Here is a 22,169-nt window from a genome sequence, read left to right as displayed (position 1 = left end):
GATCCAAGTCTTGTCTCATCAATGTCTTTTTCTCTGATGTCTTCAAAATCAAGTGCCATCCCAACATCGCTCATCATGGTTGAAATGAAAGTGTCGACGCTTGGACTGTGTTGTGCAACTGCCTTCTGTATCTCCTCGAGCATTCTCAATCTGGTAGTCAAGGCGACAAACCAAGACTCAACCGTACTCAATACTCTTTCTTCAACCAACTTGGCCCTTTCCAAATATGCCTCTGGCAGTCCAATGAACACCTGTAGCCTAGGAATAGCTAGACCTTTGACTGGAAGGAAATCCTTCCACTCTTCAAATATTCTGAACTTGTTTCTAACAATCACTAATGACCAGAATGTCGAGCTGAAGGCAAGAAATCTCACCCATCTTGGATTGTATCATGGATCCAATCCCTGACTTCCTGTAACTGAGCCGCTATCTCTTCTATATTGCTCCCGCTGTCTTAAGAAAGGGCTATCTGGTGTAGCTGTTGGATAGGCTGATAATCTCTCCAACATTTGTTCTCGGCCTCCAACTTTATGATCCTTTCATTTTCCTTCCTCAACCTTTCTCTAATTGAAGTTATGCCATCCTGGATCTCCTCACACTCCATTTCATCTATGTTTCTTCCCAAATTATGCTCCACTATCTCATATTCTTGGGCCACAATCTCCTCCATTGCCTTATTAACTGTTGGTATAGCAATTTGAACCTTTCAGTGACCATCATTGTTGCTCTTGATTACTTTTTCCACCGTCTTCGCCATTTGTTTTTTGGTTCTCGCTATCACCCTTTTCTATTAGTCCTTGGATGTCTTCAACTATTCGAGCGGTTACTACCTTGCCTCTTGGCATAAGCATTTGCCTTAACCATAGTGGTGCGGTGCATCTCCCCAAATCTGGATTTGGTTCAACTAACAGAGCATCACCAACGGCCTCGGGTGCCTAACTTATTGCCTCAATATCAATCGGCCCATCTCCTTCTTCACTAGTAACTGCCATGTCATCTCCATGTTGGTTCTCCGAGAGAGGAGAGTACTCAGTGCTATCACTGTAACCACTTGACTCTGAATCAGAGCTCACTTCTACTGTGGTCCTTTGTTCACTTGTGTTATCTTCTTGGCCTCTAGCCTCAATTATACTTTCCCTTAACGATGTTGTGTGTTGTCTCTTTGCTAGCGGTTCCAAATGTTCTTTGTTTTTCTCAACCTCCAAAACTCTCTTCTTGCTTCTAACTATTTCTTATTGCCGGCTACTTCCTTCACCCTTCTATCCGATTGATTCTGTTGGACCTTCTTTTGGCTTCATCTTCTCATAAGTAAGGGGAATCCTTTTGACTTTGTAGTTTCCTTAACTTTTCATTATACTACGACTCAGTATGCAAATCAACTACTCTTGTAACTGCCTCCAAGGAAGGATCCTGATGATCATCCCAATCAACTGGATTCAACTCTATTCATTCTACTGTATCATAATCTCCTCTCAACACATTTCCATCATCTTCCAGTTGATCGGGAATATCAAGGCCTCTCCATTTGATATCTCTCATCATGTTCACTGACAACCTTGAGAAAGCTAGCTTTCTCACATGAAAATCATCCTTGGCATTGGCCCAAAAGTCTTCAATAGTGGGAACATGTTTAAACGCATTTCCATGAGATACCTTGATAAGACCATTAGGATTGAATCCTTGCCTTGCTCTGTACCATCCTAGATGATACCATTTCAATTCCTTCTCCATAGCTGCAAAGGCAACCTGATTAGGACAACTATCATTGCCAATTCCGAATGAAAAGGCAATCCCTGTCTTACCTTCGTTTCTCATTATTCTATCATAATGCTCAAGTTGCCTAGCCAATTTCATCAAAACTACCTTGTCAGGTGGGTATCTTGGAAGCCTCTTGGGACAAACTGTACTCCCTACTACTCTAATGTAGGTGAATTGCGAAAATTGGATAAACGGAAATTGGATAAACCAACTCCCATACTTCTTTATCTTTGCTTCTACTTCCAGTGAAAGTCTCTTAGTAGGTGTCCCTTGTAATACCCTTACTGTCTTCATGGTGAAGGCATCACAAAACATTTTGTAATCCTTCTTGTTGTGCAAATGAAATTGAGGATAGCATTTATGCACCAAATATTGCCCCAGCCCACTACCAACTTCTCCTAAGGCCTCAAGTCCCAGACTCTTATACAATCTAGCAATTAGGTAAAACAGATAGGATCCCATGTAGAATTGCTTTTGGTTTTGTACAGTTCTAAGTTGCAACTCTAGGTTCTCGCTTATGATCCTAGCCCAATCAAATCTTCTTTTTCCTTTTTCAATTTAAGCACATCCAGTTTTCAAATTGCATACCTTGAGTTAAGCCCATGATCTGGCTAAGAAGCACAATGAGATCTCCATATTTTGATTTGAAGTCCGCCACTGTAAGCCTTTATGATCTGGTTACCCTTTCTTTCCCTCATGTAGCCAATCTTGTTTTAGATGTGTGAAATAAGCTTCCTAGTTATCCTGAAATGATTTAGCTGCCCGATCCATCATCACCACTATCATGCTCTTGTATTGGGGAATGTTAAATGCTTCTTCGATTGCTTGTCCGCCAATATTGGCCAACACCCTCTTCCCTTTATCAAAAATGATGGATTTACTGATCAGATCAAACCTGGATGCGCAATCCATAACCAACTCTGGACAAGGCATGGTAGGAGGAAAAGTTGTTGCGTGCACAATTCCGCTCCTATATATCTTCTTTGCCAAGGGGGATTGTCCTTCTTTTAGTTTGTCCTTTACCTGTATCATATTTACTGTACCGACATTGGTATCGATTATTCGCCTCATTTCGAGAAGAAAGTTGTTTTGGGCATCATGTCCTCTTTGTCTTTCTTAGTATTTGTTCCCTTAGGATTCTTGCTTGCACTAACATCTACCATCTTGAACACTTATTTCTGCCCCTTCATTCTAAGTAATATGGACTACCCTTATCGATCTTCAATCTTTTTTCTATCAATGGATTCTACACTTATTTCTACCTTGCCAAATGTCCTATCACTACACTTATCAATCTCCAATCTTCAACCTAGGGGTGGGACTACCACTTATTTCTACCTTGTCGTTGCCTTAGGATGGACTACACTTATATCTCCCTCTCCAATACCTAGGGTGGTCTAGCTTATTTCTACCTCTTCAAATGCCCTATCATGGATTCTACCCTTATCAATCTCCAATCTTCACCCTAGGGGTGGGACTACCACTTATTTCTGCCTCGATGTTGCCTTAGGATGGACTACACTTATATCTCCCTCTCCAATACCTAGGGTGGTCTGACTTATTTCTGCCTCTTCAAATGCCCTATCATGGATTCTACCCTTATCAATCTCCAATCTTCAACCTAGGGTGGGATGATGAAGTGGTGGATGGTGAATGCAAGAAGAACCAAGAGAAACAAAACTTAGACAAGAATAAAAGAGAGAAATCCGCTTCAGGACCCATTTCAACTCTAAATGATTTGAAGTTTCCTTTACCAATAGCTGGGTCTTCTTTTTGGAATTTAGGATCAGACTCAAGAATTTCAAATCCCTTGCAAATCTTGATGCCCTAGCCGAAAAAATTAGAATTTTAATCCCTTGAAACTGTCCACCATTTGCCCAAAAAAACAGACCTTTGATCACAATAACATCCTCCAAATAAAATCACCAAATTAGGGCAGAAATCAAAGCTCCTTAGAAAAAATCAGACTTTGCAAAAATCGCCTAGCAAAGAAAAGTTTCAGATCTGCCCTAGAGAAGCCGCCAAGCATGAGAATTTTGCCCTCGCATGGAAAATCGCCAAAATGAAGTGTCGATCTGTTTGGGTGTTAGAGGAAATCGCCAAGAAGGGAGCCTTGTAAAATCACTAAGCAAGGAAATCTTCCCTTTGCAAGCAAAATTGCCAAGTTTGGAAATCTGCCCTCTTGCTAAAATCATCCAAGCACAATGAAATCTGCTATAACTGGAAAAATTCACCCAAGGAAAATGTCAATTTGCCTTTGCAGAATCACTCAAGGAAGAGGAAATATGCTCCTAGTCAAAAATCGCCTAAGCACCAAAAAGGAGTGAGGAATAAGGAGAAAAGGGGAAAGAGCTTCCTCTTATACCCCACTTGCTCATCCTTTCTAACTGGCCAACTGGGACCCTGGGAGCAAAAAATATATTAATTAGAACACAAAACTGGCCCTCAATTAAATGTTTAGCCATAAATTAACTTTGCCAAGATGAAATTTACATTTTCAAATTGCCAATTAGACCAAGATTGCAAAAATAAAGTAAATAATGCTTTGGACATGCTAAATTTTTCCATTTAATGATGATTTAGTAATTAATATATCATTAAAATTGGATTTTGGCTAGTCAAAAGCCATTTTTTCAATATTAAATTACTAATTCCATTAAAGACTAAAAAAAATTTCAAGACAAATTTAATCCATTTAAAGCCAATTTTTGCAATTCAATTCAAATCAATTTTGTTAAGCAATTTTATTTTTTTTAAATAAATAAAATCATTTCTCTAGAGTCTAAAATCGATTTTGCAATTTGATTTCATCATCACAAAATTAATTTTCTCACCAAAAAAACAAATTCAAGATTTTTCAAAAAACTTAAATCTAACAAAATTTTATTTTTTGAAAGTTATTCAAATTTATACAATTATATCGAAATTTTCAAAAAAATGTCAAGTACAAGATTTACAATTTTACCTTGCCAAGTGTTGTTCTTTGAACTTGTCCGGCCTAAGGATGAAATTGGTCATTCTGGAAAATCGAGTTTAAAACCAAGTGAAAATTAGTCTAGCCTCCTTCCTGGCCTAAAGGTGTCCAAGACAGAAAATTTTATATGATCGGAAATTTTTTGGACAACTTCCAAAATTATTGCCAAGGCGATTGAGAAAAAGGGGGTCCCCAAAGTTTTTGGGCAATGGTGTGAGAACCTCACAACAAAATCGAGCCAAACCTTTTTAGAAAACATCACAATTTTTGTGGAAAAAATCAAGCTAAACCTAGGGCAAAAATAGGAAAGTTACATATTTTCTAGGGAAAATTTTGAAAATACCTATCATAAATTTTTGTGGAAAAAAATCAAAAATCTCAGCCTAATTGTTTGTGGAAAAAAAATCAGAAAAGCAGTCACGAATTCTTTTGGAAAATGATTAAAACTCATCATGATTTTCATGGGAAAAAAATCAGAAAACCTCATAGTTACACCACCTTTGGGTAGGGGAGGGGGGAAATCAGAATGGGGGGACAAGTTTCGGGGACAGGGAATCAAAGGGGCCTCAATTTCAGGACGGCAGGGGAACAGCAGCGGAGGTGGCAGGGGGTAGGGGTGTATATACTATACATATGCTGCTTGAAATGCTAGTTATGCAAAGATGTATATGACATACCAATGTAAAATAGTAAAATTATTAAATACTTGAACAATAAACATTGAACATTGAAGTTTTCAATATCGAATTACTAATTAAATATTAGAATACTCAATACTACTTAATGATAAAAATTTAAATTGTTGAATCATCAAATGGAAGAGTTCTAGTACATCATATGATATCAAAAAAGTATCTGATCATAAAAATGATTACAATGAGTTAAAAAATCTGATCATATGAACTTGAAAATGTACTTTTTTTATATCTACTTTTTCATGTTCTCGTGACAGGGGATGTTCAAGCATCCTTGGAATGCTCAAGGGACATAGTTGTGTCCCCCTCAGCATTCCAGAAACACAAGGATGTTCCCGTGTTTCCATCGGTGAGCTAAGTTTGTCGTGGCATTGCTAGGGACGTTGTCCCCAATGCATCCCCATTCTAGGAACGTTGGGGATTTTGGAAGGATGCATCCCCAAGTACACTAGAAAACCCATGATTTGCTTTTTGAAAAATAACCAGAAAAAACATCATGATTATTTGGGAAAAAATAAAAAAACCTACCGCTCATGATTTTCTGTGGGTAGAAAAAAAATTAGAAAACCCTCCCTCCATGAGCAAAGCAAACATGGAAACCCTCAAATACAGCAAAAAACATCCAAAAAATGCAGTGCTGAGATAGAAAACCCTTGTGCTTGATCGAAAAAGCTTCCAAATCTACAAGGACTAGCGATTTCAAAAATAACAAAAAAAAAAAAAATTAAATGTAGTATTCTTCACAATTTTTATGAAAATTTGTTAAATACTTCTAGAATTCAATTCCAAGTATAAAAACTACAAATTTAGAATTTTGCTAAAAAAATCTATGGGCTTTGATACCATGAAATGATAATTGATCGATTTTCATTCAATATTAAATAAAGGAGAGAAGAACTTCTTAAATAAGAAATTGCAAGATCTTTCCATAACAGAAATGATTGAGATGCTAAGATAGAATAGAAAGTTATTAAACTCAACAACTTAAAGAACAGAAAGTTACAAAATCTGAATGACTAACTTAAAATAAAGTTACATCACTAAAATGTTAAATATTACAATATTACTTTAATAGAGGAAACTCAGTACCCTCTCATCAAAAAGTTACTAAAAACTGGCTTACTAACTTAAAACAAAGTTCACTTAAATGACAAAAAAGTTATATATATTACAATATTACTTTAATAGAGGATATTCAATGCCCTCCCATCGATCACCAAGGACAAAGCCATTCATCAACTTTGGTGGCATGTTAAGATCTATTATGGAGTGTGATTTTGTTTTTCTATTAATTGGAAATGTCACATCATGGGCAGGTGTTACAACAGCAATATTCCATCTCCAATAGCAGTGACAATTTCCTATGTAGTTAAAGATCGAGTAACACGATTAACAACCACCAGTATTTCTATCCTTTTGTGTATGATTCCTTCTGTAACCATCCAGTGTAAAACATGGTAATAAACAAAAATACTAGTGTAAAGCAATTCGTGGATCTTGAAATGGTTAGTAGGACAAAAAAACATATGCAGTGAACAACTGAGTGTGGTCTTGGTCGTGTCAAGGTTTGTGGTAGAACCTGGTGAAAACCATGGAAGGTTTAAATCAAGCTCATGCACCAGAAACGTTGGGCTTGCTGTAGTGGAAAGTGTGAAAGTTTTTACCATGTTTGCACTAAAGGGAGTAATGTTAAAAAATTATTGCTCATGCTCAGGTTTGTTTTGGTTACGAGTTGTTTTAACAACTGACTAATCTTGGAATTAGTTAAAAGTTAAAACTGCACAAGGATTTTTACGTTCTTTTTATATGGATTACTATGTATGGTTTTGGAGTGTTAATAAATTGTGTTCTCGTGTGTGCAATTGTTAAAAACAGGATAAGAAATTATATTAACAATGCACTAACAAATAGAGTTTTGCAAATGCTAATAATAGCGCCACCCAAAAAACAAGTTTTCTAAATAAGACGACATATAAAAATTAAAGTTCTAATGTAACGAGCTAAATTTAGCAAGAATCTAGGATACTAAGAATATTCTAATAGTGTGCTGCTTTGAAAGTCAATACTGACAAAAATGAAAGCATACCTTTGAAGGGCCTGCAGCATGAAGAGCGTTGCAAGCCCTTAAACCCTCAGCTTCACAAGAAATTCTGCATACGTATTGAAAACTAATTAGGATTCAAAGCACTGACAAAAGAGACCATTTTGGAAGCATCTTAGACATGTAATGATCTTGTTTTATCAATATCTGTAAATCATTCCATATAAAATGATATAAGAAATCAAGTACAAAGGCCATAAGAAGAGAGAAGCAATTTTGGCACAGTCTCGATTAAACAAAAAATAAATGTACTTGGAAATCAATTATTCAGAAAGGTCAGCATATTAAAATGGCAGAAGAAAGAATTCAAATATTAAAATGCCTAAAATAAGTCAATGGAACTCAAATATGTATTTCGTTAGAATATTGAAGAACTACAATAAAATGAAACTAAGTTATGAAGGTGGGGTAATAAATAAAAAGAAACTAACTTATGAGAGTAACCAAAATATGAGGGCTAAAGCAACAAAACAGAACCAGAGAAGCTAAACCAGATGTATTTGGAAAGCATAGGATCTAAGTACAAGTTAAAAGATCCATTAAGGCTATTCAATAAGAAAATGTAGGTGGAGTTATAACGGAGATCTTGAGATGTCCTGGAAGGGTTAACTCACAAGGAATAATTCAAGAGACAAACTTTTCTCACAATAAGTCATGTTCTCAACAAAACATTCAGGGTATCAAATATAGCACTATTTGAATCATTGAGCCAAAAGTTTACCAGGTCTAAAACATGCTCACTGATTTTTGTTCTATTTTTAAACTGGTTTTGTGTATATTTTGCCTTGCAATTTTATATATAAATCATCTTATAATTTCCCTATATGGCATCTAAAAGTTATATCCTTTTGTAAGCTGCAAAAGTGAGTTTAATATTACCAAGCAAATTGTTGAAGTCTAAGCATGAAAAGTCACTATTTGTTAGCACTTACTGTCCATAAGGAAAATGACAATGCCCACAGTGAGTGTCCTATTGACCTGTCGCAGATGGCAATGTTTGAAAGATCTTAAACAAACAAAAGAAAAAAGTGTAAAACCCATGGGTATGACAGATAAAGACTTCTCTCTATTCCAGAAATACCCCTAGCCCCAAAATCATTCAAAGTGTTTCAAATAATACTGCAAACCACCACAACGAGGTTACGGAGCTTCTACTAAAAAAGGCACTCCTTGGAAAGAAAGTGGGGAGTAAAGGTAGGAGATATAGACAAAAGATATATAGGGACAATATAATACAAAGAATAATTGCACAAAGATAATCCATATGTGATGAATGAATGTTGATATATGTTTTGTTCAGTATATATATGTTAGCTATATTTTATGCCATGAAATGAAGGTTCTTTTTTTTTGTTTACACGTCATTCTACTAACCTTTTTGTTCTGCATTAAAAGCTAACCTCTTATCCTCCGCTACTACTGAGTCTTGAGTATAAATATGACTCAGAGAGAATACTTGGGCTTAAAACTTTGGTCTTGTTTCCCCACTTTTCTTGCTAACATTGGTTCAATTGTCGAGATCCTAGTTAGTACAGAAGAGATTAAGAAGAAAATTTAAATTTGATATGGATAGGAATATCAAAGAAAGAGATGGAAATATTCTTACAAGTTGAGACATCATGTCATTGGTTTTAGCCTCATGAGAGGGGGTTAGGTACCAAGGGGATGGAGAATGGGACATGGGAGACCTCTGAAAGGAATCTCTGAAAACTCAGTCACCGGTACAAGTACAAGAACCTGGTATGTAGATAAGGGCAAAAAAAATTGCCCTAGGGTATGTAGGTTTGGGTGCATTCACATGTGTATGTCACTGTCAATACATATTATATACAAAAGAATTAAACAAATATAGAAAACTGTAAAACTACATACATTTGAAATAATGATACTTCATCAGTAATCAATGTCAGATGTCAGATGCTAACTGATAGTTCATAATTTCAATATTATGTTGTATCAATATAATATATAACATATATTTTTATGGTCACTATACAAATGAAAAACATTACAATTACAAAATTGACAATCAAATATAATAATTGTCTTCTATCTTCACCAATCATTAAAATGATCTACATCAAGATCACAACTAAATCACAACTAAAATTACAACATACAAATCTGAGTTTGAAAATCTATATCCTTGGACTAACATAGCACCAAATAACATCAAAGGGCATCAGTAAAATATTTTACTATAAACCTACAAAATAAATCACTGAGCACATATTTTTGTATCATTCTATCATAGGTGTATCTTAATTATATTATAATCTTACCTGCCAAAATAGAGAAGTAGAAAAAAGGTAATGAGCGAATTGACACAAGATGAAAACTGCCTACAACATTTAATGCATTTACCAAACTAAGTTCTATAAATACATAAAAAACTTCAATTCACTCTCTAAGCATATATGTTCTAAATATATATATATATATATATACCTTTCTGCTCACGGCAAAATAAACCTCCTCATAGTCTCCCGTGAGTCAGGAGTTGAACATTCATATTGACCAATTACCATATTGTCTCTTGCAGTGCCTTAGTATTATTGTTAGCACTAATAAGCTTAGTTACCAGATTCGGACCCTGCTGCCTGGATCCAGGTCCAGGTTTGTGCCCGGATTCACTGCGGGTCCGAGTAAGGCCCTTCATGTGGACTGTGGGTCCACCTGGGTTCATGCAAACCCGGGAGCACCCACAGTCCAAATGAAGGGCTCTGCCCGGACCCGCAGCAAATCCAGATGGACCCACAGCGAACCCAGGAGGACCCATGGCAAATCCAGGAGGACCCACAGTGAACCTGGGAGGACCCATGATGAAACCAAGAGGACCCGCGGGTTTCTCTTTTTTTATATATATATAAAATGCATATATATATATATATATACTCACAAACCCAAATGGGAAAAAAAATTGCCTGAACTCACAAACCCAAACCCCGAATCCGTCCCCGAACCCAAATCTGCAACTTAGCTAATAATATGTTAACGAAAGCTAAGAACGTGATTACTTCCACATAGAGTTATGACCCTACATGGAATGAGCCACGTAAGGGTCATACCCCTACATGAGAGCACCCTTTGAAAAGATATTAATATGATCTCGGTGCCTTCTCCTGAGATGATATCAAAAACTAAGCAATATCAAATCCAAGGCAGGCATTTGATAAGCGTATACAAGCAGTCAAGCAATATTATAATCTGCTGCTGCAAATAACTTACTGAGTACAATCACGTACTCTAATATATATATTACTGATTCAATCAGGTTCTCAGATTTATCTGAAATCTTCCTTCAGTGATAATAAGATTGAATTCGGAAATAACAGGGACTGTAATATAGTCCTTAAGACATACTTTGAATAATAAAATTATTCTCTCTAGATCAGATCCATTTCCCTTAACAGTGGCAAGTTATCTGAAGAGTGCATTGAGGTGACCACAGCAATACAAATAGTAATCTTTGCATGCATTGCACTTATTGACAGTTTGTAGTTCATGAAAGCTAAATTATGAGGTCTTTGTGTTTTTTCGTTGGCAGTAGTGATAGGTGTTTTTGTATGGATGAGGCTGGAAAGCATAGGGTTTGAATGCTTCATGTGATCTAGTGCCTGTGTCATGTCTTGATGATGAGCAGTTCAAAGCCTTGAGATCTGTTTAAGGATTCCCTGATAACGGACAGTAGGCTTAAAAACATTTTCAACTATAACTCTTCAGTTTATCTGAGGATTGTGAAGAACAGTCTTGTACAATAAGGTTTGGTGGGTATTGGATTGCTTCATTCGCAGACCACAATAATAGCAGAATACAGAAAGAATCTGAAATAGATGGTAAGGAATGTGGAGCTAAAAAATGGTATTAGAACTTTCAGTACCAGATTTACCAGAAACAAAGGAAGAAATGCACAATGCAGAATGGAGATGGGTAGAGCCTGTTGGTTCCCAAAACCGCAGATTGGAAATCCAAAAGCTTGCCACTTCTTTGATAGGATTCTGCAATTAGTTCTGGCCAACGAACGAGAATCACCTTGATTCTCCTGCACTTTCAAGCTTTGCTACACCTAGGCGGGTAGACCTTCTTCACACCTAGGCGGGTAGACCTTCTTCTCGAACCTGATCACTTGGTTTAGAGCTTTTCTAAAGCGAATTTAAGCTTTGGAGTTTTCTGGCTAGTAAGGTCTTTGAACTCGATCAAAATGAAACGGAATGCTGAGTGTTTGAATTGAATGAATTGTATAAGGTTTTTTAATAATGGATTTGATGTTTGTAAGAAGGAAATTATAGATTTTCTAACTTCAAATATAGATCCAATACTTCAATGATAAAAAGACAAGTGCTTTAACTTATTCGGGCAACAGAGTCAACTACAATGAAGATTATAACGTACAACTTTATAATGTTCTATACACATAAACTATAAACAGTTTAATAATCAAGATGCAACAGATCAAATATATATACCCAATTATAAACTAGTCCAGATTGTGCTTTAACTCCTAAGGTTGGGGTGTAAGATTAATTTATTAATGTAACATTAATTTATTAATTCATTTTAATGGCCTACATGAAGAGGCACGTATGATAGGAAGTTAGGGTTTGTTAAAAAGGGATTTCACATCCTTAGTGTAATTTTTATTTGATCAATTTTAGCGGAGTAGTTTTTCCAAGGCTTCTACTTTGATGGACAAGTGAAGTATAACCGTTTTGGTAAAAAACCGGTCCTCTCTCCACCCATAAATGTGTTTTCAAAATACCATCCAATGTGAAGTGTGAAAACTGAAAATGTATCGGTAAAGGATAAGAGGGAGAAACCATCCTTTATCTCACAAAAGGCATCTTGAAGAAACAAAGCCTGCTGCACTATATCAGAGCAAAAAAGATTGCTGCATCAGTCATCTTCCAGATTTCAGCACAAATGGACTCAGGTAAGTAATTGATGATTAATGTTTTTCCGCATTATGATACATTTGTGAAAATCATGAAAGTTCCAGATCTTGAAATTATAGCAGATTCTGAATTTAAATATTAACATGTGGTATTAGAGCCTTGTTGAGAACTCTCATGTTTTTCCATAATATTCGATGATGATTTACACATTTTATTGGATCAAAAAATTTATGCATGCTACAAACATAAAATCATGATTTGGTTTAATGCATGATTCCCTGCATAATAATTTTGTTATATTACCTATTTTGATTGTTGATTTAATGTATATGCAAAATCATTATATTAATTTGAGATCTATATTATGATACGGTTCGGTAGCCACCAAAGTGGTCTAACCAGAATGATATGTAGATATCAAGTTAAATTATTGAAGTTTTTAATACTTGTTTCCCAGTGTTAAAAACAAAACAATGATTTTGCAAATTGCAATTTTTAATCATTTAGAATATTAGGTTGGCCTAAAGGTGCACCATTTTTTTAAAAAGATTAATTAATTGGAATAGCATGATTGATGGATATTCACAATTAATGGTTAGTACGAATACCCAAAGGTAACGAATTTACTTAGCTGTGAATATTTTATCAATTAGTTCTATTAGGTGAAAGGGAATCACCATAATGGTTAACAATTTACCATAAGATTAACCCAAAGGTAGGTCATGATAATACTATTTATTATTAAACCATGTGTTTGTTGGTTATTTTAATTATAACTCTTAAAATTAATGTTGTGAACATGAATTTTTGGTTGCACTGTCAGTTCCTGTTTCGCTACATTCGCATGCCTCTTCTGTTCCGATCTTGAATGGAATGAATTTCTCAGATTGAAGAGAACGGGTTCAGTTTCACCTCGGTGTTCTGGATCTTGATATAGCTCTTGAAACTAAGAAACCGGCTGCTATTACTGATAAAAGTAGTACGGAAGAAAAGAATATATTCAAAGCATGGGAAAGATCGAATAGATTGAGCCTTGGGTTTATGTGGATGATTGTAGCAAATAACATCAACTCTCCTTGAAACTAACAATGCTAAAGAATTTCTAAAATCTGTGGGAAAGCGTTTCCGAACTGCTGACAAATCCCTTACTGGAACATTAATGGCTACGCTTACCATCATGAAGTTTGATGGTACGCGCGGCATACATGAGCATGTTCTTGAAATGACGAATTTGGCTACTCAATTAAAGACACTTGAGATGAAGGTGGATGAATTTTTCCTCGTGCAATTTATTTTGAACTCCTTGCCTCCTCAATATGGGCCATTTCAGATTCACTATAACACTATTAAGGATAAGTGGAATGTGAATGAATTGGCCAGTATGCTCAATCAAGAAGAGGCATGACTTAAGCAACATGGACAGCATTCAGTTCATCTCACAACTCAAGGAACTAAAAGTAAAGGGAAAAAGCCAAGAAAGGGCATGAAGCGAGTACCACCTAAGGCATATGAGCCTAATCAAGGTTCTCAATCCTATAAGAAGGACAGGAATAGCGATAAGTGTCACTTTTGTAAAAAGTCGGGACACTATCAAAAAGACTATCAGAAACGTAGGGAATGGTTTGAAAAGAAAGGTATGAATTTAGTTTCTATTTGTTTCGAATCAAACCTAACTGAAGTTCCTTTGAATACATGGTGGATTGACTCTGGAGCTACTACTCATGTCTCAACTATGATGCAGGGATTCCTTACAACCCAGACCACAAATCCAAATGAAAATTTTCTATTCATGGGAAATCGGATTAAAGCTCCAGTTGAAGCCATTGGGACCTATCGTTTATCTCTAGATTTTGGTGATCACTTGGATTTGCTTCAGACTCTTTATGTTCCTTCTATTTCTAGGAATTTAATTTCCTTGTCTAAACTTGACATTACTGGATACTCTTTTAAATTTGAGAATGAAAGTTTCAGTTTGTATAAGAATACCTCTTTTATTGGTTCGGGCATTCTTTGTGATGGTTTGTACAAATTAAATCTTGATAATCTTTTTGCTGAAACTGTTCTTACCTTGCATCATAATATTGGTACTAAACATAGTCTCATTAATGAAAATTTCTCATACTTGTGGCATAAACGGCTGGGACATATTTCCAGGAACAATTACTAAGATTAGTTAAAGATGGGATTCTCCTAAACCTAGATTTTTCTAATTTTGGGGTATGTGTGGATTGTATTAAGGGAAAACAAACCAAACACACCAAGAAAGGTGCCACACGTAGTACAAAACTGCTTGAGATTATTCATATAGACATTTGTGGGCCTTTTTTTTTGACAATCCATCTTTTGGTCAAGAAAAGTATTTTATCACCTTTATAGATGATTTTTCACATTATGGTTATGTCTATTTGCTGCATGAAAAATCTCAAGTCGTGGACGCTCTTGACGTATACATTATTGAGGTTGAAAGGCAACTAGACAGAAAGGTGACAATCATCAAGTCTGATAAAGGTGGGGAATACTATAGAAAGTATGATGAAACAAGGCAGTGCCCTGGCCCATTTGCTAAACTCCTTCAGAAGCACGACATATGTGCACAGTATACTATGCCTAGGATGCCACAGCAGAATGGTGTAGCTGAGAGGTGTAATTGTACTCTACTGGATATGGTCAAGAGTATGTTAAGTAATTCCAATTTACCCCTATCATTGTGGATGCATGCACTTAAAACTGTTGTATACTTATTAAATCGGGTTCCTAGTAAGTCAGTTCCAAAGACCCCTTTTGAACAATGGACAGGAAGGAAGCCGAGTTTGAGACACTTGCATGTTTGGGGTTGTCCAACGGAGGTTAGAGTGTATAATCCGCATGAGAAGAAATTGGATTTTAGAACGGTCAGTGGTTACTTTGTTGGTTACCCTTTACTGTCCTCACCACAATACACAAATTGTAGAAACCAATAATGCTAGGTTCATTGAAAACGGAGATGTTAGTGGGAGTGATAAATCACAACGGGCAGTCATCCAAGAAGTCAAGGTACAAGCCCCTGTATCTTTGGCTTCAAAGGAAATTGTTGTTCCTACCATTGTTGAACAACCTAACAACAACGATGAGACTGTCGTCAACGAACAACAAATTAATGAGCCCCCACCTTATAATGAAATTGTCATCAACGAATCGAGAGTAGAAGAACCACAGGCAATCGCATTAAGAAGATCTCAAAGGGAAAGGAGGTTTGCTATTTCGGATGATTATGTGGTTTATCTACAAAAAGCAAGGACATGTAAGGATCCCGTTTCATTTTTACAAGCCATAGAAAGTAATGATTCTGCTAAATGGGTTGATGCCATGAATGATGAACTGAAATCAATGGAACTAAATGGAGTCTAGGATCTTGTTGAATTGCTCGAAGGACACAAGAAAGTTGGTTGCAAATGGGTCTTTAAGACCAAGTGTGACAGTAAGGGCAATATTGAACGACATAAAGCTAGACTCGTGGCCAAAGGTTTCATTCAAAAAGGAGGCATAGATTACACAGAGACTTTCTCACCTCTATCCAAGAAAAACTCACTTAGAATCATTTTAGCATTGGTGGCTCATTATGATTTGGAGCTGCACCAAATCGATGTAAAAACCGCTTTTCTGAATGGGAGTTTAGAGGAAGAAGTCTATATGGATCAACTTGAAGGTTTCTCCATTAAAGGAAAAGAACACCTAGCTTGCAAACTTAAGAAATCAATATATGGACTTAAACAGGCTTCTCGGCAATGGTACCTTAAGTTCCATGATACTATTATTTCCTTTGGATTTAAGGAAAACACTGTTGATCGGTGTATATATCTAAAGGTTAGAGGGAGTAAGTTTATATTTCTGATTTTATATGTTGATGATATATTGCTTGCCACCTGTGATTTTAGTTTGTTGCATGAAACCAAGAAATTTTTGTCTATGAACTTTGAAATAAAAGATATGGGTGAGGCATCTTATGTGATAGGAATTGAAATATTTTGGGATCGATCACGTGGATTGTTAGGATTGTCTCAGAAGGCCTATATCAAAAGAGTTCTAGAGAGATTCGGGATGTTGAAATGTTCAACTAGTGATGCCCCTATTCAGAAAGGGGATAAATTCAGCCTTATGCAATGTCCACAGAATGAATGGGAACAAAAACAGATGGAAGGGATTCCTTATGCTTCTACCGTAGGAAGCCTAATGTATGCATAGACTTGCACCAGGCCAGACATCAGTTTTGTAGTTGGTATGTTGGGAAGATATTAGGTTAACCCTGGATTGGATCACTAGAAAGCTGCAAAGAAAGTGATGAGGTACTTGCAAGGAACAAAGGATTACATGCTCACATTTAGGAGGACTGATAATCTGGAGGTAATTGGCTACTCAGACTTAGATTTTGCTGGATGCATTGATAGCAAAAAGTATACTTTTGGTTATTTGTTCCTATTAGTTGGAGGAGCAATATCATGGAAAAGTGCAAAACAAACCATCATTGCTTCATCCACTATGGAAGCTGAATTTGTGGCATGCTTTGAAGCCACGATTCATGGTTTGTGGTTGCAAAATTTTATCTCAAGACTTGGGGTTGTTGAATCTATTGCCAGGCCGCTGAGAATTTATTGTGATAACTCTGCAGCTGTATTCTTCTCTAAGAACAACAAGTATTCTAATGCTGCTAAACACATGGAATTGAAATACTTTGCCATTAAAGATGAAGTTCAAAAACAACAAGTGTCAATTGAACATATAAGCACACTGCATATGGTTGCAGATCCATTAGCAAAAGGATTACCCCCAAAATTATTTAAGGAACATGCCAATAGAATGGGTATTGAATGCAGCACATAACAGTTGTTACTTTTATGTAGTGGATTGCATTATGTTATTTGTTTTGACACTTTGAGATCTTTATGAAGATGTTCCTGATTTATAATTCATGTTTTTAATATGTACATACATGTATGAGAATGAATGTAGGATGACAAGAATAGTCTCTTACAAGGGACATTATTGTTGGACCTTATGAACACACTTCTCATTTATAGACTAAAATTTAAACAAGTTACAAATGTTGTGGTACATGGAAGGGACTATCTTGCTTTATTAACAAGGAACCGCCATGACTCATGTTAGTGGATTGTTTGATTATAGTATTATGATGATCAACTGAAAGTTAAGATGGATATGATTTATAGTGCGCCTAATGACTACTCTCTTTCAAACTCTAACGTTAAGTCATCATATGTGCCAAGTGGGAGAATGTAAGATTAATTTATTAATGTAACATTAATTGATTAATTCATTTTAATGGCCCACATGAAAGGCAAGTATGATAGGAAGTTAGGGTTTGTTAAAAAGGGATTTCACATCCTTAGTGTAATTTTTATTTGATCGTTTTTAGAGGAGTAGTTTTCCCAAGGCTTCTACTTTGATGGACAAGTGGAGTATAAAATGGACAAGTGGAGTATAAACGTTTTGGTAAAAAACCGGTCCTCTCTCCACCCATAAACGTGTTTTCGGAATACCATCAAATGTGAAGTATAAAAACTGACAATGTATCGGTAAAGGGTAAGAGGGAGAAACCATCTTTTATCTCGCAAAAAGCATCTTGAAGAAACAAAAACTGCTGCACTATATTGGAGTTATAAAGATTGCTGTATCAGTCATCTTCCAGATTTCAGCACAAATGGACTTAGGTAAGTAATTGATGATTAATGTTTTTCCACATTATGATACATTTGTGAAAATCATGAAAGTTCCAAATCTTGAAATTATAGCAGATTCTGAATTTAAATATTAACACAGGGAGACAGACTGGACAGAGATTTGGAAACAATTAAATATTTCACAATATCTATGATGATCAAGTTTAAAATGCCATAGATGACCTAGTTCACTTATCTGACATAAGTTGTTTACAGAATTTTTTAAAAATGATTATAAAGGGCAAACCAACTGCAGTTTAAATCTCTATGCCTTTAATAAAAATAAACAAAGGACATTTTATTTTATTATTAAAATAAAATAATTGAGTTTAAATTATAAAGTGATATTTAAGCTCCTTATCTCTCCGTACAAATGTTCTTCTTTTCTTATAAAATGCTTGTTGCATCTAAATGTCCCTCCTTGTTCCAAATTTTTTCTATCTTTATATTTGTCTGAAAGGATAAATCCGAATAGATGTGTCTTTTCATATTATAACCAATAATATTAAAATAATCCTTGCTCTTCATAAACCACACCTCTTTAATATTTTAGCAAATTGCTTTTATTAATATTTTGTAGCCTTTACTCTATCTTTAATCGGTGGAAATATTTCTCTAGGCAACATGATAAATGAATTCTGGTTCACCCAGTATCTTTGAAAAACCATTTCTGCCTTAATATTTCTGACTCACAAATACGAAAGTGTTGTTTTTGATAATCGTTAACTTGAGTAGTTATCGAGCCTTAACCATTACCTTATATGTAATTGCTGGAGACATTATGCGTTAGCAAACTGAAGCCTTTTTATGTTTCTGTTAGTTCTGGACAGCATACTTTTAATGGTTTTTTCATGTATTGTAAGCCTCTATCACACCTGATTTCCATATAATTGCAATATGTTATGAATGCTTCATATATTTCATCGCAGTATAGTGCCCGTCATTTCTTTAACTGAGGAAACTATGACTTAGATATTTGGTGTGGTTATCGTTTGAAATTTGAATACGAACTCCTCTTATTATGTAGTCGCTATATTGAAGGATGCCGACAACTGATCTGTTTCAAAAAACATACAAACGGGCCCGAAATGAGAAATACAAATAGAAATGCAGCATACATCATCATGTCTATGTTTATACTTGAGAACTTGAGACTGCTGGAGATTCCTGTCTTTAACTTCCATTCATCGCTTCTAACCCTGAAATGTATGCTCGATACTTTCATATTGAATGCCGCCAGAGCACTGAATGATGTATGATGGATACCTTCAAACTCTTTGCCATTTGAGTCAGTTAGACTTTGCCAATATCTCTACAATCACTGAATTCATAAAAGCTCAGATTCTGTAGACGCCATGTATCAATCACGTATCACTGCTACTGCTTTTAAATGCTGAGGAGGGTCCATAAAATGAGGAACATCAAGTATATCCCGACAAGACTGATTGTGCTTGCTTGCGCGTAATTCATTGCCGTTGATGTATGACATTCAGGCCACTCCATTGTTTCCAGTTTCCATTGCATAAACTACAATCCCTATATAAATTTATGCTGTTGATAATTTCCTTTCAAGTCTTTGCTCCTCTTAATGTAGTGGCTCATTTGATGTGTGTCAATACATTGGCAATAATGGCAATGAGTCATGACAGATTAGAATACCATTCAGATATGAAGTGTTGGGGTCTTTTGACACACAGATTCAGGCGTATCCAAACTTTGTGCATCGTGTTGTTAAATTTAGATCAGTGTCTTCTATTATAGTCCAGAAAGGCTCAACATATCCATGAACTTTATTATCCCACTGAAAATCTGGAGTGATTGTTAGTTCCATCTTCAATACTGTGCGTGTTATTGGTTGATCATGGACAGAAAGATCATAATATCAATCCCAGACTAAATCTTTCTTCTCGATTTCGGTCAAGATGTCATTTGGAATGCCTTTAAATTACCAAGGTGGAATACATATGCTTTCCAACCATCTTGCATAAATTAAGTGTTGTCTCTGTTAACTGAACCCGTCCTCTTTTTAGGACAATCTCAAAAGGTGCTGCTAGAAGGCGGCCTGCACTAAGGGATCGAAATATTTATGACCTCACTGCTGTATGCCTTAGTTTATTATTAATATCTGTTTTTTCTCCTTGATGTTCTGCATAGTAAGCAGCACCAAAACCACCTCCACTTGAAAAAGATGATAACTTCCATTTAGATTTTGAAATCTTAGACCGACTCCTTCCTTCCCATTATCTCAAGGGCTCAACAGCACCAACTTATCATATTTGCTCACTCTTCAAGATAAAAAATGGAGACTAGATTTAGGGTCCATCAAAGCCAAACAATAAAAAGGACTAACAGAATACGGATGTTTCTGAGATGGAGTACTGGTTACAAGGGATGAAAACAAATATGAAAGGGCTGCAGATTCATGTGGACATATCAGAACATTATATTCGGGCTATTAACGCAGTAATGTGCAATATGGTTGTTTCACTGGAAATAAGAGATTTAAAATGTACTAGTGGGTATACGATACCAATTTAAAATGCTGTCTTCTAGCATGGGTTGAATGAACTCCATAGTGCAAGGCTTGAACTTTCATTGATTATCTAATATGACAAAGCAACCAATGGAAGTCAGCGGAGCCAATCTAAGTGTTGGGCTTAGGAGCATATAACCAAGCATTTGAGTGTTGGCATTTTGGTCTCTTGGGAGATAGTACAAGATATAGAGATTGCAAAATGTTTGTTCACTTGCTTATATATGAGTGGTAATATGTATCTTTTTTTTGGCTAGTATTTCTATATGCATACTTTTTGGTTGTTTTGTGGCACTACTATGCCCTATTAGGGTTTCCCAAATGTAATTTAGCTGTTATTATAGTTGAATGGTTTTCTGTAGCTAGGCTGGGGTCCTACATAAAGTTCCTCTATGTCTAAAACTAAAACTAAAATCAAAACTTAAATGTTTAAAAATTTAAACTATATCTGGAAAAAAGAACCTCAAAAGGAACAAATCAAAGCCATGATAATTTGACAATAGTCCTGTCCACAATCAAAGAACAAAGAACATGTGAGCAGCAAGTAGCAACCTTGCAACCCTGCCAGGGTCAAACAGCTATTAAATTACAATCAAACAACAGCAATTCAAGATCAAATAGCAGCAATCTCTGCCACACAGTAAACAGCAAATAGCAAACAATGGGCATAGCCACGTAATCAGTGAAAACAAAGAGTGTCTCAAACTTCTTTTTTTGACAAGCTGACATAGGTAGAAAACATAGAAAGAACGAGCAGAAAATATCCTAACAAACAAGCAAAAAAATATTAATGTAGCGAGTGATTAAAGTTAAGGGTTTGTTAAACCAAAAAAACATTAGCAGATGATTTTTAAGGAACACATAATTAAAACTCTCCCACAAGGGAGTCATACCCAGACCGACTCCCATTTTGACACAATGAAATTATTAAAAAATGGAATGATTGTATTAACAAATCACATGAATAAATTGAGTTTACAAACGCTATAAAAAGCATGAACTGAAAAGCAAAGCTGTCTAAACAAAGACAATGTAACCAAATTAAGAGAACTAGATATAAAGCCTATTACTAGAACATTCTAATAAAAAAAACAATAGCAGAAAACATAGCAAATGCAAATTTATTTATTTATTTAATAAAAGTTAAAGCCCTAACATCAAAAAATAGTTCTTGACAACACTTTGGTTGATTTCAAACATTTTTTGCTAAATTTTCAGCAGAGTCACCGGAGACTCCTCTGTCCCTTCTTGGGTGCACGTATCCCGGTATCCAATTTGAAAACATATCCGATACTGCTTGGTTACACATTGAATATTGTACCCATGTCTGCCTTAAAGACCCTGATTTTCCAACTGTGCCAAATACTATGGTATTTGGTTTTTTTAAAGATAGTATTTGGTTTTTTTAAAGATCTGATATAAATCTTCCCAAATTTAATTTAAGGTTTACTTTATTAAAGCAATTTTTTGGAAAAAATAGTACAAACAAAACCTGCACCAAA

General features: G+C 35.6%; 1 protein-coding gene across 7 annotated transcripts in view; it reads right to left on the bottom strand.

Annotated features, from left to right (window-relative positions):
- SOS4 (pfkB-like carbohydrate kinase family protein) overlaps positions 1–22,169 on the bottom strand; it is a 106,680-nt gene that overhangs the window by 65,535 nt on the left and 18,976 nt on the right. For all 7 annotated transcript variants that reach the window (XM_089812880.1, XM_089812886.1, XM_089812881.1 and 4 more), the window contains exon 8: positions 7,514–7,577. In XM_089812880.1, the coding sequence (XP_089669006.1) occupies positions 7,514–7,577 (64 nt within the window). The remainder of the gene's footprint in view (positions 1–7,513; positions 7,578–22,169) is intronic.

Source organism: Cupressus sempervirens, chromosome 2 (genome assembly GCF_028749045.1).
Source record: "Cupressus sempervirens isolate cs-2001-9-10 chromosome 2, ASM2874904v1, whole genome shotgun sequence".
Taxonomy (NCBI): domain Eukaryota; kingdom Viridiplantae; phylum Streptophyta; class Pinopsida; order Cupressales; family Cupressaceae; genus Cupressus; species Cupressus sempervirens.
The sequence above is the reverse complement of the archived record's forward strand: the minus strand, read 5'-3'. Positions and strand labels throughout refer to the sequence as shown.